At 37.6% G+C, this 18,425-nt stretch overlaps 3 protein-coding genes across 3 annotated transcripts; all 3 read left to right on the top strand.

The window, feature by feature from the left end:
• Window positions 1-2,250: 2,250 nt before the first annotated feature.
• LOC18037713 (glucan endo-1,3-beta-glucosidase 12) lies at window positions 2,251-4,434 on the top strand. Its single transcript, XM_006426016.2, has 3 exons — window positions 2,251-2,592; window positions 2,695-3,912; window positions 4,032-4,434. Exons 1-3 carry the CDS (start codon window positions 2,535-2,537, stop codon window positions 4,061-4,063), a joined length of 1,308 nt encoding a protein of 435 aa, XP_006426079.1. The 5' UTR covers window positions 2,251-2,534; the 3' UTR covers window positions 4,064-4,434.
• Window positions 4,072-5,520, top strand: LOC112096763. Its single transcript, XM_024180427.1, has 2 exons — window positions 4,072-4,139; window positions 4,935-5,520. The coding sequence occupies exons 1-2, from the start codon at window positions 4,072-4,074 to the stop codon at window positions 5,518-5,520; spliced, it is 654 nt and encodes a 217-aa protein (XP_024036195.1).
• Window positions 5,521-11,046: 5,526 nt separating this feature from the next.
• On the top strand, window positions 11,047-11,763 carry LOC112096762. The gene is made up of 2 exons (XM_024180426.1): window positions 11,047-11,388; window positions 11,473-11,763. The coding sequence occupies exons 1-2, from the start codon at window positions 11,047-11,049 to the stop codon at window positions 11,761-11,763; spliced, it is 633 nt and encodes a 210-aa protein (XP_024036194.1).
• The last annotated feature ends 6,662 nt before the right edge of the window (window positions 11,764-18,425 follow it).

The following is an 18,425-nucleotide window of genomic DNA, read 5'->3' as shown; positions in this document are numbered from 1 at the left end:
TTTTTTAATATATATAGATCCAGATTTTTTAAAATCCGGATCTTTTGAAAATTTACGGACACGGCCAAAATCGCCGGATCCAGATTTTCTTGGCATCCGTGAGCACCAAGAATATGTTTGAGAAAAAGGGAGCCTCTAAATTACAATAATTGTAACATACATCCCTCATGTGAACCACACAAAATTATAAAACCCATAATTTATGTGGTTTACATAAAAAATGTATGTTACAATTATTGTAACTTAGCATTTCACTTGAGAAAATAGTAGCAAGGTCTTTCGTAAGTTGCTTTAGAATTGTGGAATGGGCCCACGATAACTTTTTCTTTCCCATTTGGTTAATCGGATGCAATTCTAGCTCACAAGGCAAACATGCCCTTTTTCTTTTATTATCTTTTTGGTTTCCTATGTTATATTTTTTAAAGTAAGGTGTACGTAGCACATGCATGCATGTTTTACATCTATTATATCAACTAGCTATAAAAATTACAAGACAAGGTTTTCTCTAGGCACATTGTTGCCATGCTTCCAGGTCCTTTCTCCCATTGGATCTCCTTTTTACAGGCCTCTTAATTAATATTATTGTTGTGTTGCTGATATCGGGCTATAGATAATGAAAAAATAAAACATAAATGAAAGTAGTTTTGCATTTTTGTCACCAAACTTGAGGATGTCAATTGTGAGAGCCATGATGGATGATTGGATGTGATAAGATTTCAACTCATCATGCCTAATTTGGTCGTGTAATTTCCTTCAATCACGCTTCTATCCTCGTGAAACCTCTATTTTGTTTTTATTAACCTAATAAATACATATAAATTATAGTATTAAAAGTGCTTATATTTGTATTTTCGTATTTAAAGTATATAATACTAAATGAGTGTCATACTGTCATTATGTAATAAAGTCAAAATTTATAAAAAAAATTTCCTAGTAGTCAAAAGGCTAAATAATTCATTTAAACAAAAAAAAAATGAGTATTTCATACAAATTAAGGGAATTAGCCAGCAGTCACAGCTTTGTATGTCTCTTTTTCAACATGAGTGGTTATTTGTTCAATTTCTTAGACGTCCAAGTGTCATTTTTCCTACAAATTGAGAATGATTTAGCAATAACAGACTACAATTTTATTTTTCCTTGTAAAAATTTAACTTATATTTAGAATTTGTGCATTAATTTTTTTTTTAATCTAGCTACGAGTGAGACCAATAATTAGATGAACAATAATAATAGTATTCTTAATTGTTTTTTTGGCTTCACGGAATCCGATAGAGCAATCAAATGTTTTGGAATGGTATAAGTACTGGTCAAACATAAACAGAAAGCTCCCCTTTTCCCATGAGGCAGAGCATCAACAAGAACAATCAAAATGCTATTGTCGCAAAAGATGAGAAAGAAACCAAAGTAGCCGGACGGCCGATACTATTGAATAGTGATTCTGGTGTGGTGCCGAAGATATCTAATCATACACATTGATGGAAATGTCTAACTAATATCAGTCGTCTGATTGATCATCTGGTCCCACAGATATGCTAGTTTCGTTGTCCTGGTGGGCCCCAAAATCTCTAATCCTTTTTGTTTTCTTCTGATACGTGGGCCCCAACAGGACCTGTGCCTTTCGTACGAATTCAGTCTCACATTTTGCTACTTTTGAAGGGCAAATGGTAACTTACATCTCTCATTATTGTCACTTGCTCCCCTTTTGAAGATGCCCTTCCCTGCCTGCCCAACAAACGGCAAGGTTAAGGCCAAAATACATAGACACTAACGTTATAAATGAAAATGCGACGTCGTATTCTTAAGGGAAGTCGCGACCCCTCACCTGTGGTCTCGTGATTATCTTGTCTGATTCATGAAAAGCAAAAGACGACCTCGATTAAACACTCTCTATCTCTCTCTCCCTCTCTCTCGTTTTAGTCGTTTATTATTACTGTTTTATTTTGTGCAGTGTGTGTCAGTGTGTGTATGTTGGGCTCTTGGGCTGGGTACTTCAAAAATCACAGCTCCCACACCAATAATGCACAGTCTTTTGCTCTTTTTGTTCTTTCTCCACGCGTCCCGATATTCAGGTGCCCAACAATGACCATTTTCTATTCTTGGTGGCCAAGTCTAGTTAAATTCAATGTAACATTTGCAAGGTTAATATCGAGTACAATTTATTAGAATTATTTTAATAATTTTATGTACTCTTTCTTTCTTTCCTTTCTTTTTTTTTTTGTGAAAAATGATTTTTGAGTTTCAAGTTGAAGTATTTTAGAATGTGCAGTGTGTAGCCTGTACAGGAGTAAAGCAAAATGCAAATGGCTTCTTTTGTACTCTAAAACCCCTCAACTCACTATGCATAAACACCTGCAGTATATAAAGAGAGAGAGAGAGAGAGAAACTCGTAAAAGCCAGGGTTCTATAACTCACTATTCATAACCCCTCAACTCACTATTCATAACTTCTCTGTTATGAAGTTACTTAATAGTTGAAAGAGTGCAAACTGTCTTCAAGATTTTACATTTTTCTCTTGCCCAGAGTCTACAACCAAAATGTTGAAGTTATTGTGGCTCTTCCACATCTTCTTTCTTTGTTTCCTGGGGTTCACTGGTAAGCAACTAAGCATCATTCATCAACTTGTGTTGCTTCTTACTTTTGTTTTACGGAGAATGAATGTCTTTAATGCAAGTTTTTCTTTTGTCTTTCTGGCAGGTGCAGGCCAAGAATCTATTGAACTTCTTTATGTCTATGACTCAACTCCAGAGCTTCTTCCAGCAGCATCTCACTCTGGTCTTCCTTTAGCAGTTCCTGTGAGTGAAAAAAACCTCGATGAAATCTCTAGCAGTGTTATAATGGCTGAGAGCTGGCTGAGGACCTATGTTCTGCCCCATTACCCAGCTACTAAAATCACCACCATTGTTGTGGGTAACAATCTTTTCTGCCAAAAACAGCAAGACCACAACTTGGGTCTAATTTTACCATCTCTCAAGAACATGTATCACTCTCTTAAAAGGTGGGGTTTGGAGAATGAAATCAAAGTTTCCCCTGCTTTCTCTTCCAGCTGTTTTATCCCAGATTTAACTCTCTTCAGAGACGATTTGATTAAGCAAGTTATTAAACCTCTGTTACAGTTTCTTCACACCGCAAACTCCACTTACTCCATTATCCCACCTCCAAAGTTATCTCCTTTGTCTGATAAAACTACCATCTTTGCGTCTTCTTACTTAGAATCAATGAAAAAGCTTGGATTTTTAACCGTCAACAAGATCAATGTGCTGATCCAAAACCCAAAAGGAACAAAACCCACGAGTAGAAAGCTCTCAGCAGAGGTAATTGACACCAAGATTATAAACCCATATCCAGCTAGACCAACACCATTACCAGAAATCACACCAATTCATTCCTCTATAGGATTTTCTATCCCTGCCCATGCAGCCAAAACGCCTCAGTCCCCACAACCTTACTCTGCTCCCGCACCATTGTCTTTCCCTTCATCTTCTCCACCGCCATTTGCTATCCCTTCTGCTGCTCCCCCGCCATTCACTTTCCCTTCATCTTCTCCGCCTCCATTTTCTTTCCCTTCAGACTCTCCACCACCAATGCCCTTCTCAATGGCGCCTGAACTCCCTCCCTGTAACCCTATAGATTATAATGTAGCGCCGGCGCCGGCGGCTGTAGGGGTGGTACAGAGGCTGTGGTGTGTAGCTAAGCCAAATGTGCCAGCTGATACTTTGCAGGAGGCAATGGACTATGCCTGTGGTGAAGGTGGTGCTGATTGTGAAGAGATCATGCCTCATGGGAACTGTTTCTATCCTGACACTGTTGTTGCCCATGCCTCTTATGCTTTCAATAGTTACTGGCAGAAGACCAAGAGAAATGGAGGGACCTGTGCCTTTGGTGGGACTGCTATGCTAATCAATGCTGATCCAAGTAAGCTTTTAAGAAACTAAAAATTACTTATAGCCTTCATGTATTCATTCAGAGTTAAAAGTGTTTTAAAGGTCTAGTGGGTCCTTTCTCCTAATTCTTTTGAGAATTGGTTGTTTCAGGTTTTCTTCACTGTAGGTTTCTTCTCAGTTGAAGACAGCAATGCAAATGGTTATGGAGACTGTTGGATCAGTGGGGTCTAATTCCGGGTTGATTTTCTTCAGCTTTTGGTATATTGCTGGTCTGATGAAGTAGTATTTAGAGATGGCTTTTTTGCTTTCTTTCTGACTGCTGTATTTATGGGGGGTACCCTAGGCAGGACTCTTTTGACTAATATGCTTTTGCTTTATCCAATAGATCTTGCTTCTCTTACAACTTCAAATTTTTATTTGCCCGTTATTTTGGCAATTCTCTTTATAGCATTTGACGAGGCTTGCTAAGAAGATGTGCGTTTAAATTGGCTTTACTAGTGAATTGTCGTCTATCATATGGACATGATGCATAAAATTAATTGGCTGCTTCAGACCATTTTGTTTCTCCAATTTGGTACGTTGATTTTGTTATGATAAGGATCATCGATAAGGGATGTAAAACAAATAGGTTTAACCTCAAGCTTCATATAGAAACAAAATGAACTTTATAAGTGAATTTTGTTGAATACAGTGGATTTGGATGGTAGAATTGAGACTGAGTTCATTGTGTGATATCGTTTTGGAAAATTTGCTCCGGGTCAAACCCTGAAAATGAAACGCACCATTTTTATTAACCCGCAAAACGCACCGTTTTGCCAAGCCCCTTTCCTTTATCGATTAAGTGCAGCACAGCCATTCGAAGTCCTCAATCCACAATCAGTAATAAATTCCGATTCTTTTCAAATCGGAAGGGAGCCCTCCAGAAGGTCAATTCCATGATATAATTAGATTGATGGAAGATATGACAAAGCAGCAAAAAAATTGTAGAGAAGGAATCAATTGCAGCTCTACTTTGGGTGATATGAAACGCTAGGAATAAATGGCTTTTTGAAGGGAAACAAGAGGCTCCAGATTAGTAGCAAGAGTTGAATCAGTTGTGGAGTCTCTTAAAAATGTCAGCCAGTATGATGGGTTAAGGCCAAATCAGAAAAGGGAGGCTAAGGAAAACCAGGGGCATTCTCTTCCAAATGGGTGGCTAAAGGTAAATGTAGATGCTGCAGTGAACGCTGAGAAACAGGTAGCTGGGCTGGGGGTGGTAATAACAGACGGGAACCAAAATTGTATAACTGCTGCCATTAACACTTCTAGATACTTTGGCAACGTGGCAATGGCTGAAGCTGCGGCTGTGAAATGGGGATTGCAGGTTGCTTTGAGAGTGGGGGGAACCTATGTGTTGCTTGAATCGGACTGTCATGAAGTAGTAGAGATTATAAATAACAGAGACAGCAGAATTTCAAGGCTCAACACACACATAGATCTTGAAGGGTTTTGCAGTTGGGGTTATGTAGTTGGGTTTTGTGGTGAAGTGAAAAATCGAAAGAGAAAGATGAGTTTTCTGTTTCTTTATTACAAGAGAAAGATGAGTTTGATACAGAGCTGGAATGCTCAAGCAAAACGACGTTGTTTTAAGAAAAATTAAAACGACCTAAAAAAACTAATAAAACGGTGTTGTTTTATTAAAGCTTCGGGGCTTGACCCGGGGTTTGACCCGGGGCATCTATCAGCGCTCTATCGTTTTATTCAACTGATGGATGTAGAAACTTGCTAACCACCAATTTTCTTCACGGATGCCAACTATAGTTGAGCCTTGAAGTGGAGAATTGCCATCACATGCTGATTTTTAAAGTGCCAGTGTAAACTGTATACTGTTCTTCTCAGTCTATTGCTGAACAGATATGGGAGTCTCTTTCCTTACGTTTTTTCTCTGAAAACAACTAAGGATGAGAGAAAGTACAGAGTCGTCATGACTTTCATTAGTCACTCCTGAGAGTGAGTGGTTTTTTTAGTTTCCTCTTTCGTTTGTTTTTTCAAGTTCCTTGATAGCAGCCTTTATTGATTTTCAGCATTAAAGTCTCCTTTTGTTTTGTTTGGTTGGTTGGAGTAGTTGTAGCGACTGGAAAACAAGCAATTTCAGTCTTTTTTGTGTGCGTTTTTTCAAAAATTAGATGGATGCAGAGGATTTAATCAAAAGATGTAGAGCGATAAAGTTAAGTGACGAGGAAGAAGGGAGATTTTCTTTCAAGAGGAGTATGAAAGCAAAGGGGGAGAAGATCGTGGCAGGTTGTCTGATTGGTAAAGTTCTTCATACGAGGGAAGTGAGTATAGAAGGTTTGAAGTTAGCAATGAGCAGGGTGTGGAAAATCTCTCGTGAGGTAAAAATTGAGAAGCTTGGCGATAATGTTTTCATGTTCAAATTCGGATCTGAGGTGGATAAACGAAGCATACTGGTGGGTGGTCCGTGGCATTTCGATAGAGCTCTTATTGTGCTTGTTGAACCGGTTGGAATAGGAGACATCAAGAAGCAAAGCTTCAGTCAAGTTTCTTTCTGGGTACAAATACATGACGTGCCTATTATGTGTATGTCCAAGGAGATGGCAACACAATTGGGGGCAGTGATTGGCAAGGTAGAAGAAGTAGACACAGATGATGCAGGGGAATGCTTAGGCCCATTTTTAAGATTGAGAATCTCGGTGGATATATCAAAGCCTTTGAAGAAGATAATTGAGTTAGAACAAGAGGAAGAAGATGCAGAGGATATCCCCATGAGGGTAATGTATGAGCGGCTGCCTGATTTTTGCTTTTGCTGTGGGAGGATTGGCCATCAATATAGGGAATGTGCCCACTACATATCTCAATCAAAAGATGAACTAGCATATGGCCCATGGCTCAGAGCAATCACCATAACGGAAAAATTAAGACAAAGCAGGAGAAAGGATAGATGGGATACGGATTTAGGCGGGTTCCAAAAAAGGTTTTCAACTCCCACAAAAACAGACTTAGGGCGAAATGGAGAACCAGAAGGGCAGAGAAAACCAGCAGAATCAGGTCAAAGAGAAGAACCAGACGGGGCCCAAGTAAACCCGGGTTTGGATAACTTGGATATTGCAAAGAATGGAGACCATATGGCTATAGAAGGACATTTAATGCATGATGCTACAAAGCAAGGTGGGCTAGGAGCTAGCTGTAAGGAAAAAATGGATGCAGCTGACAAGGGCACAGTGCATCGGGAAAGAGATATGAGATCAGAATGTATGGGCGGGAAAGAAAAAGAGAGGGAAGCGGGAAATCAAAACAAAAATTTGGAAAATGGACAGCTCTCCAGCCTGGAAAAAGCGGGAAAATTTGTGCGGGTTATTGATGATAGTAAAGGGGCTTTAGTAACTATAGTTGAAATTCAAAAAACAACTGAGGTGACATCACAAATGGAGTCGAAAATTGAGAATGTAGACAATGGGCCGAGAGAAGACAGAATAAAGCCCAAAAAAAGAAAATGGAAACTCCAAGCCCGAAGTGTGGAAGACATCGTGGGGGCAAAGGAGGGGATGCCCAACTCCAAAAGGCTTGCTAGTTCGATGGATTGGGAGAGCCCGCGATCAAAAAAGAACAAAACTAGCAGCTCACAAACTGAAAAACGTCCATCTCACTATCAGAAGGTTCCTGTAATAGGAACGAAGTTGAATTTTGAAAATGAAGAAAGTGCAGGTTGGGCGAAGGATCAAAATGAGAAGAAAGAGACATTGGCGGAGGCTGGGAGTCAGCCCCGCCGACAACCATGAAACTCATCAGTTGGAACGTTCGAGGGCTGGGCAAAGCTCGAACGTTCCGTGAAACCCAGCAAATGGTGCAGGAGCATAGGCCTCAAATTTTGTTTCTTTGCGAAACAAAAATGATGCCTAAGCAAATGCAAAATACAGCAAGAAGATTACAGTTCCAAAATTGCTTTAAAGTCAGTCGGAAAGGTTTGGGAGGTGGGTTGGTTATGATGTGGACTTCGGAGGTAACGTTAGAGGTAAAATCCTTCAGCAACCACCACGTGGATGCTGTTGTTCATAGTGAGAATGGAAGCTATTGAAGATGCACTGGGATTTATGGGCACCCAGAATCAGATCAAAAAAGGCACACCTGGGAGTTGTTGAGAAGGTTAGCTGCTTTAACATCGCTACCTTGGTTATGTTTTGGTGATTTTAATGAAGTGCTGAATTTAAATGAGAAGCTTGGTGGGAAAGAAAAAAGTGTGAGTAGGGTTAATGATTTCAGGGAAACAATTAGAGATTGTGCGTTACGGGATTTGGGTTACTCTGGTTACCCCTTCACATGGTCAAATAAAAGGGCTGGTTCCCATATCATTGAGGAGAGATTGGATCGGTTTTTGTGTGATAGTAGCTGGGGAAACTACTTCCAGGAGAAAGCAGCTGTGCATCTTGTCTCTTGGAGTTCTGATCACACTCCAATTTTGATGGAGGTCTTGGAAAAGGGTAAGGGTAAACGGTATATGAGGAGAACTTTTCATAGAGTCCATTACGAAGATATGTGGAGTCCGTACGAAAAATGTAGGGAGATAGTAAAGCATGAATGGAAGGATGGGAGTTGCTGGACCAAGAATAACCCGGTTGAGTTGTTCAGGAGAAAGTCAAAAGACTCCTTGGCTGATTTAAAAATTTGGAGCAAGCAAGAGTTTAATGGAAGAGATAAGAAGCTGAAGCAGCTCAAAAATAAGCTAAAAGAGATGAAAAATCAGTTTAGCCACTTTGATAATAGGGAGGAGATGCAAAGGATTGAAAATCAGATTGACAATATTTTGATAGATGAAGAAATTTTTTGGAAGCAAAGATCAAGGGCAGATTGGTTAAAAGAGGGAGACAGAAATACGAAGGTTTTTCACGCAAAAGCTTCAGCTCGGAAGAAAAAAAATCGGATCAGTGGGCTGGAAGATGAAAATGGCAAGTGGATTGAAGAAGATGACAAAGTGGAGCAGCTGATTTGTGACTACTTTACCCATATTTTTACCACGACAAACCCTTCACAGAGCCAACTACATGCAGCCCTTGAAACTGTTCCAGCAAAGCTCACAGAGGATATGAGAAAGTTTATGGATCAACCGTTCACAACTGAGGAAGTAGAAGGAGCTCTTGCTCAAATGTGCCCTACAAAAGCACCAGGTCCAGACGGGCTCCCTGCAGCCTTTTTTCAGAAACATTGGAGCTCAGTTAAAGAGGGAGTCTTCAAAACATGCTTACACATTCTAAACGAGGGAGGTAACCTAGCACCCTTAAATCATACTTTTATTGCTTTGATCCCAAAAACCCAAAAGCCTAGGAAAGTGTCGGAATTCCGGCCAATTAGTCTTTGCAATGTCATTTATAGAATTGTTTCTAAGACAATGGCTAATAGGCTTAAGCAAATTTTAGATGACATTATTTCCCCAATGCAAAGTGCTTTTGTCCCTAGTAGACTTATCACCGATAATGTTATCATTGCATATGAGTGCCTAAACAAAATCAGGCAGAGTAAGGGAAATAGGGAGGGTCTGGTAGATATAAGCAAAGCTTATGATCGCATTGAGTGGGTTTTTGTTAAGGGTGTAATGCAAAAGCTGGGTTTCCCTAAAAAATGGATAAATTTAGTAATGAACTGTATTTCTACAGCAAGTTTTTCTGTGCTGATAAATGGAGTGGCAAAAGGGCTAATTCATCCCCAACGAGGGCTAAGACAAGGCTGCCCCCTCTCACCATACCTTTTTATCATGTGTGCTGAAGTTTTTTCTAATATGTTGGTGCATGCAGAACATCAAAACCTTGTCCATGGTCTGAGATTCAGCAAAAACATTTCAGTCACCCACCTTCTTTTTGCAGACGACAGTCTGATTTTCTCAAGAGCCTCTAGCTTTGATTGCAAAAATTTGAAGAGGCTTTTTGATTGCTACACTGCAGCCTCTGGACAAGTTTTTAATTATGAGAAATCTTCTATGTTCTTCAGCTCTAATACAAGCAGCAGCCATATGGAGGAAATCAAAGGAATTTTTGCTTTAAATGTGGTCTCAAAACATGAAAAATATCTTGGTTTACCTTCTATGGTGGGGAGGAAAAAGACTAGCTTTTTTAATAATATAAAGCTGAGACTTTTGACCAAGTTATCTAGTTGGGAAAGCAAATTTTTTTCCAATGGGGGTAAAGAAGTGTTGATTAAAGCTGTTGCTCAGGCTGTGCCAGCCTATGCAATGAGTGTTTTTAAGATCCCTCATAGCTTTTGTGATGACATTGAGAAGGCTATTGCTCGTTTCTGGTGGGGTTCCTCTGAAACAAAAAGAAGCATTCACTGGATAAGGTGGGAACGGTTGTGCCACGCCAAGATAAGGGGGGGATTGGGTTTTAGAGATTTCTCTAGTTTTAACCAAGCCTTAATTGCTAAGCAAGGGTGGAGAATTCTGCAGCACCCTGACTCTTTAATGGCAAAGATTTTGAAAGCCAAATATTTTAAGCATTCTGGTTTTATGGATGCGAAATTGGGTTCACACCCCTCTTTTGTTTGGAGAAGTATATTATGGGGTAGGCAGGTGCTCCATAAAGGCCTAAGATGGAGAATCGGCAATGGTAGTCAGGTTTTAATCTCCAGTAGCAATTGGATAAAAAACCATCAGCTTCCCAGTTTGGTTCCAAATCCAGATCTACCTCCTGAAACTGTAGTTGCTGACCTTATTGATGAAAGTCACCAATGGAAGGAAGATATGGTTTTCCAGCACTTTCCAATGGATATTGCAAAGAGGATCACAAGAACCCCTCTCCCAAAAACTCCCCAGCAGGATCTTCTCATTTGGAAATATGATAAGCACGGAATTTACTCGGTGAAGAGTGGGTATCAATTGGCTGTTAAGCAAAAATTCCAAAATTATCCAAGTTGCTCAGATGTTACCAAGTCAAGGTGGGAGGTGATATGGGCTACGGATCTTCCAGAAAAAGTCAAGATTTTTATTTGGAGGGCTGCTCAAAATCTTCTCCCTACAGTTGGAAATCTATGGAGGAGGAGGGTGGTGAAGGATTATTTTTGCCAAAGATGTAATTGCAGAGGAGAGGATGTCTTCCATGCTTTATTAGAGTGCAGGGCAGCAAAAAGGGTTTGAAAGTTGACTGAATTTTATAAGGATGTAAAGCAATTAGCTCGGCAAGACATGTTGAGTGTGCTGCAGGATTTAACTGTGAAGAGAAAAAAGAATGAGCTGGAGCTTGTTGTTGCGGTGTGCTGGGCCATCTGGTACTCTAGGAATCGTTTGGTGTTTGAAGGAAAGGATGAAGATCCAAAAAATTCAGTGGCCAGAGCAATTGCTATGGTGGAATCATACAGGCGAATAAAAGTTCCAAATGAACAAAATTCTCCAGGCCATAGCAGAATCAGTCAACTAGAATGGGCAAATCCTCCAAAGGGGTGTTATAAAGTCAACGTTGATGCTGCAATCAATGTTTCAAACCAAAAGGCAGGGTTGGGGGTAGTCATTAGAAACTCTGTAGGTAAGGTTGTTGCTGCAGCAGTCTAAGGAACTCCATATAGGGGAGATGTGGCGTGTATGGAGGCTGAAGCTGTTCTGTTTGGTATTCAGAGTGCCCAACAAGCAGCTGTTTTCCCAATAATTATTGAGTCCGATTCAAAGGAAGTGGTGGACCTATCTTTAAAGAAAAAGATCAGCAAGACTGAAATTGAGTGGAAAATTGCAGAAATCCAAGCAAATCTGGAAAATCAGAATGTGTCCTCGCTGTCATATGTCCCTAGAAGCTGTAACTCTATTGCTCATTCTATTGCAAAGATAGCTCTAGGTTTTGAAAGTCAAGTCTTTTGGCTGGAAAACTTTCCAGAACATATCAGATGTACTCTTGCTAAGTTCATCAATTGAAAAGCTTTACTTTTCTCATCAAAAAAAAAAAAGTGTAAACTGTATACTTGCCTGCCTACTCAGTCAAAGCTCATTAGCCCTTTCACAAATGGCGAAAAACTGCATCGGTTTGGAATCATAATTTAGAAATCTTATTTTGAGCCAACCAATCAATTCCGATAGAGCAAGTCTATATTATCTATTTCTTAACTAAAAAAAGTTTCTATCTTTTGTGAAACGAAAAGTGAAATACGTTGATCAGTAGTATCATCGAATGCATTTTCTTACGAAAGTTATACCAAAAGTCTGGGGACTGCTTGAAATTAACAGGACAATTTTTTCCGTTGTTATCTGACCTTAGTTACATAATCATAATTCACAAAAATCTCCTTATGTGATGTGGGTTGACTCGAAAGCTAAAACTATGAGATAAGGGCCCGAGATTTTGCCGTTTTGGACTTAACTACAATGAACTTAATTGCTTTGGAAAATGTATGTTCTTCACTTCATTGTTGTGCCCTCTACGTCTTCTTCACTCTCTGTTTCATTGCTATTATTTCTTTTATCTAATAATATAATTTTTAGGAACTTGGATAAATTGGATATCCTTTGTGACTAATCTGACTGAGTGCTTCTGGCATTTTATATAATACCTATGGAAGCTTGATTGATTTAGTGTTATATCTATATATGTATATGCAGATTCTTTAAATTCTTTATTTATTTTCATTAGAAATTATACATTATATTATCGCGTTGCCTTCATTTTCACAAGCGAAGTGAATTTTCTGGGAGCCCCCCGCCCCCCCCCCCCCCCCCCCCCCCCCCACCCCCCCACAGCAAGGTGTATCTTTGTTACTGCTTGAAACTCGTTCAAGCAAGGCCCGGCTCGTATGAGTCAGCTTCAGGCCCGGGGGACTATTGTTACTAAGATTACTCCAATCGCACGGATAAAAAATACAAAAAACCAAAAAACAAAAATCTCACACATATCATAAGAACAAATGACAAATGAGAATAAATTTGAAGTCAGTGATATTGACTGACCCGAAAGCTTAAGCTATTAGCAGTCATTAGATGAAGGTTAGAGGTTTTAAGCCACAGCACACCTTATTGCCACGTGTAGAGAGGTTCAGACCAGTCGTTGTGCCCCGGTCCAACCGAACCCCCGGTTTTGTTTCATATCTAAATTGTGAGAGAAATGAATCAAGAAGTACACCTGTCCCTGAGCAGAGAGTCCGTTTGCCAGCGAATACGGATCATATGATACTACTGATGCGAGGAGGTGCAACCAGCCAGTAGCACATTAAAATTACAAAAAGATTGCAGGCTTGCAGCAAATATAGAGTGGGCCTCCAGGCAACCCAAGTACACAGGTCCTTTCTCAATTGCTCACTTTTCAAAACTACATTATTTATTACTGTATCCTATCATCCAGTTCAAGAAGATAAAATTTCTGCCATACACTCAATTTGATTAGAATGATAACAAATGTTTGAGACAAGATTAAGAAATGAAAGATTCTCATTCTCACTGTTGATCATTGCTTGGCAGACAGAGCAAAGAAGCAGAGTTTCCAGCTTTGCCTTCTTCTGAAGCATTAGCTCTTTCTTCATTCTGAGCAGAGCGTTAAAAAAAAAAAAAAAAAAAAAACAAACACATTAGGCAAACAAAGATAATACATTGAAGATCAACTACAAGCCAAAATTTGAACATTCAAGCAAAATCATCAAATTGCCAAAAACCTTGGACCGGATAGAAATCCATTTAACTCATCCAAAAAAAAAAGACTGGTTATATTTCAATACTCTATTTTCTTTTGAATAGGTAACATCTCATCGTAACACCAGTCCAGCCACTACTAGTCGCGTTAATAACGAAGAGCAGCTTTTGTTCTGCTGGATGACCCATCAAAGGATGATCTTGTTGATGACATTTATAGAAAGCAATTTAGAAATATTTCTCCAGACTTACTTCTGATCTTTGCCTGTTTGTCATTGTGAACAACAGAGAGCCAGCTATAAGAAAGGATGTGCCAATCTGGCTATGCAAGTTGCCATCCAGTTATTTCAACTAGGTTGTTTCTAAGTGGAACTTAACTCGATTATTCACGGTGACTAATAACGAGCAAGAAAAACTGGCATACCTAGGTATCGGAAAGTAGTTTATGAAAACAAAACCAAAAATATGTTTGTTTCTAATCTCTCACCAAGTGTTTAAAAAATACGAGTTCATCTAGTAATATCACATAAATACATAACTATAGTGGTTTGAAGTTCATTATAGGTACACATAACTATAAGATCGTAAAATTTACGCACAAGCATGTCTACGGGAACCTGCAAATGATAAAAAATGAGATTTCAAGCAATTTACTATTGTGGAAACAAATAGTAAAATCCAATATCAATTAAGAATGGTAAAATGTCGGGCAAAGCCCGCTCGGCCTAAACATGTCTTTTTTGGAACCAAACTAGGCCCAACTCGAATCAAACTTCTTTCGGGCCTAGCCAAGAAACCAAAATTTTACATTCTACACTTTTTAAAATTTTTAATATGTTTTGTAAAATTTTAATTTATAAAATTTATTTTTTAAATTGAAATAATATAATTATAATTTTCAAAAATTTTAATTATTTTTGGAGTTTTTGGGCCTGGATGGGTTTCACTTAAAAAATTCGAGTATTTATAAAACATACTTGGGTCAAGAAGGCTTTTCTTAGATAGTATCTGATATTGATATAAATGATGCTTGTGTGAATAGAAAAATATATGGATTATGAAACTTGTATGAGCAAGAAAATTAAAGAAATTATAATGCAATCTTTATATTTATGGATAAAAAAAGTCCAGTAAGTTTTGTATAATTTTGTGGAATGGGTGTTAGAAAATGAGAACAAAAATTATAAAAGTGAAAGCGTCTTCCCTTTCAATTGTTCATTAAAAAAAAAAAAAAATCACAGAAGAGCAATGGTGTATAATAGTAATTATGTACGTGTACGACTATCTCAAACCCAACAAAATAAAGACTTCAATTTTAAGAAAGATTCACAATTTTCATGGTCCTAAAACTTCTTTCAAACCTGATAAAAATTAAATTTTTGTCTCATCAAAGGATTCTCGTTGTTCTATCCGCTCCTTTTATTGGTGTGAAGAATTTCAATTCAAGTGTGAGCGCGAAGCTTTAAATAGACATGAATTTGTCTTCTTAGGTAAAATTTCACCTTGGGATAAAAATGTAAATATATTCACAAAGAGTTTGGAGGGGGGCTGCTAATAGCTCAACTCGTTCACAAGTCCTTCTGAACCGAATGGCCTCTGGGCCAGCCGGCCCCTCTCATTACATGGACTCAAGTCTGGCGGGTAATCATGATGTCAAGAGCTTTCATTTGCTTTCTTGCCTTTTAGTAATTTACCCATCAGTAAAATGATGACATATATAATAGATATATGCCACGCGCAGATGAAATAGCAGAATCCGATCGACCTACTTTTTAAATGGAATCTGTCTTTTAGCAGATTCCATTAACAGCAGGGAACAGAAGACACAACTGTCCACCAGCTAGCCTTAATGTAATGGCAATTCAGGAATCTCCATGACTGAATGTCTAAAGAGAATTGCTGAATCCTGAATCATGTACAATGATGGACTGAGCTGTGTCTCATGTTTTGTTTGCTTCTTGTTTTTCTCCCATACAAAATAAAAAAAGCCTGCAGCCAATGCCAAGCACCCCTACTCTCTCTCTTTTTTTTTTTTTATTCCAAAATAATTCAAGTTTCAAAGTTCAGAATATATCATCAACAGTAGTATTAAAGCATCTTATGATGCAGTATTGGTGATACCGAGTGGCCGTCGCCGTGGCCCCCCTTCATCACTGTTTGTCGTCTTGCAAATCCCAGTCTGTAGATTCTTCTGTGCCGTGATCAATCTCTTTTGTCCACTTATGTTCATGGTCGCTTCTTCAATTTATATAATCAATGACTATAATCTCTCTCTCTATATATACTCTCCTACAAATTAAAATTACCTAACAATTATTAATTGAGTGTTTATTTCATAAATTTAAGCTTTGTTTGGCATCTTAGTTGCGGCTCTAAGGCCACATCTTCTTCTGTGGATGGAAGTTCTAATATTAAACATCACTAACTATGATTTGTGAAGTAAAAGTTATTCGTTAAAAACCAAAGTTGCACATTTAAGCTTGTCAATACAAATAGTTGTGAAGGAACTAACCTATGTTATATATATAAAAGATCTGATGATCATGTGATAGCTGAATGGAGGCATGATGAATTCTGGGAAAGATGATGAGCAAAACCATGCATGGTCATTATTATGGTTGGTTACTTGGCACTTCAAAGAAACTACAATATAATAATTATAAAGCTTAAAAGAATATCGCAAACTCTGAAAAAGAAAAGCCTAACTCTCCGGAAAATGGTCCGTCAAGATTAAGGACCACACAGATCGATCGTTTGAATAATGTTAAAACTCTCTGTCACGGTATATATATATATATATATATATATATATATATATATATATATATATATATAATGATCAGGTTACATGTAATTATATCATATCATATCAACAAAAATTGATACTGGCAACTCAACTGTATATATTAACAATAATGATATTTGCACGGCTCGTGAATTAATATATACAAAACCCTAACTGCAGCAACTCGTTCGATAATTTCAGTAATTTGAGTATAAATCATGGCAGTGGCAGAGCACATTAATATATGTATATATACGTAATTTTTTTCCCATTGACGCAAGCATTGTCTGATCATGTACAAAAATAAAATACTAAAAGTAATTTTTATATTCCGTGATTACGGGTGGGTGGGTTTGAGACTTTGAGATTCCTCTCTAATATTCTTAAACACACTCCAAATAATAATTTCAAGTATGCATACATACATACATACATACATACATGCATACATATTATATATATATATATATACACACAATACACACACACACGCATGCACATTTTTGTTTGGAGTCAGGAAGAGAAACATTTTCGATCTTCCAAGAAAAAAAATGAAGAGAAAACACTCGAGTCTCGACGACATATGCTTCTTCAAAGAATACCATAATTTTTTTTTTGGTTAAAAAAATTATTTCTTGTTCTTTAATATATTGATATTTATTCTCAAGTTGAGTTTTTTAATTTATTTATTTTTATTTTAAATATCTAGTTAAAAAATTAAGAACTTATAGATAATTATCCAAGTGCCATGAACAAAATCACTTTTGAAACCGGAACTTCATGCATGCATGTGTGTTTTCTTTATTTAATTATTGAAATGATTAAATGGCTAATCAACATCATTCGCTGCAAATTCATTGAACCCCGATTACTGAGATTAATTTAACTTTATACAAATTATGATAAATATTATTAATCTTTTGTGTCAGGGAGATCTTTTTCTTTTTAATTAAGTTATCACTTCAAAACATTGAGTAACATGATGAGTTCATGGTCCTCACTTGATGCCCATAGGTTCCCAATGCTCTTTATACTCATTTCTATGACTAAACATAAGAATCCATGGTCATGTGCATTGCCATAATTACCTAAATTTGAGTAACAAATGTATATAAAGCTTCTTCGTCTTTTTATTTTTTTTTCCTGCCTGAATTAATGCTAATAAAGTAGTCTGTGTATGAATTGTATATATAAACAAATGTATCTTTATTTTTTTAAGAAAATTTTTTATATATATTCGAGTTCGAGTTCTCTCGTTTTTAGTAAGTTTCAATAGAATCAGCTCCCAACACTCTTTATTATAAATGCTTTTTTGGTGCTTTGCTGTTCTTACAAACAGTTTCATCAGTTCAATCAAATTTGATAAAACAAAGTTTATCAATCTTCTAACTATCCAAAAACATTTTCCTCTAGAGGAGTAATAGAGTCCAAAGAAGTACCTAAAAATGGTGAAGCAATAAAGGAGCTCAGTCCTATCCTAAAATTCAGGAATTTGCGATATCGCCAGAAGGATATATAGCTTCCAATAAAGTACTAGAACTACATAAAGATAATGCCTTGCAAAAATCTTCACCAGAAACACCACATGGTGATGGGTCAATTGTTCACACACTCCAAACACAAAAGTGACATTCATAATTGTTTCAAGTGGGCGCATACATCTACAAAGCCTGTGGAGCTCCAAGTGGTCGATAGGTATGTGTGTGCAGGACATTTCAGTCTCCACAAGCTCACCCACACTCGCAGGGAAGCATATTTTTTTTTTAAAAAAAAAAAGATTATGCAGGACTGAGAAGATAATTGATTCAAAGTGATGTGGTGATATAAATAAAACTGAGCATTATCATTGGGATAAGTTATTTAAAGGTTGGGGAGAATGTGATAAATTCATAGTGACTATGTATAAATACTGGAGCTTTGCATTGAATGTGAGGTGAGAGGAATATAAATGTTGTTAATGAAATCGGATAAGGGAAATTAAATATTGCGGTCGCAATTTGTCCACTGGGAAGAAGGAGAAGAGAGACTTCATAATTTTGATTGGACTAATTAATTAAGAAATTATCAAATAAATGAAACATTCATGAATGGATTTTTTTTTTTAATCCTGCTGTCGGATTCATAGATACGAAAGCATATAGCTTAATTCACGAGAGTCAAATGAACCAAGACCAAT

Source organism: Citrus clementina, unplaced genomic scaffold (genome assembly GCF_000493195.1).
Source record: "Citrus clementina cultivar Clemenules unplaced genomic scaffold, Citrus_clementina_v1.0 scaffold_7, whole genome shotgun sequence".
Classification (NCBI taxonomy): domain Eukaryota; kingdom Viridiplantae; phylum Streptophyta; class Magnoliopsida; order Sapindales; family Rutaceae; genus Citrus; species Citrus x clementina.
The sequence above is the reverse complement of the archived record's forward strand: the minus strand, read 5'-3'. Positions and strand labels throughout refer to the sequence as shown.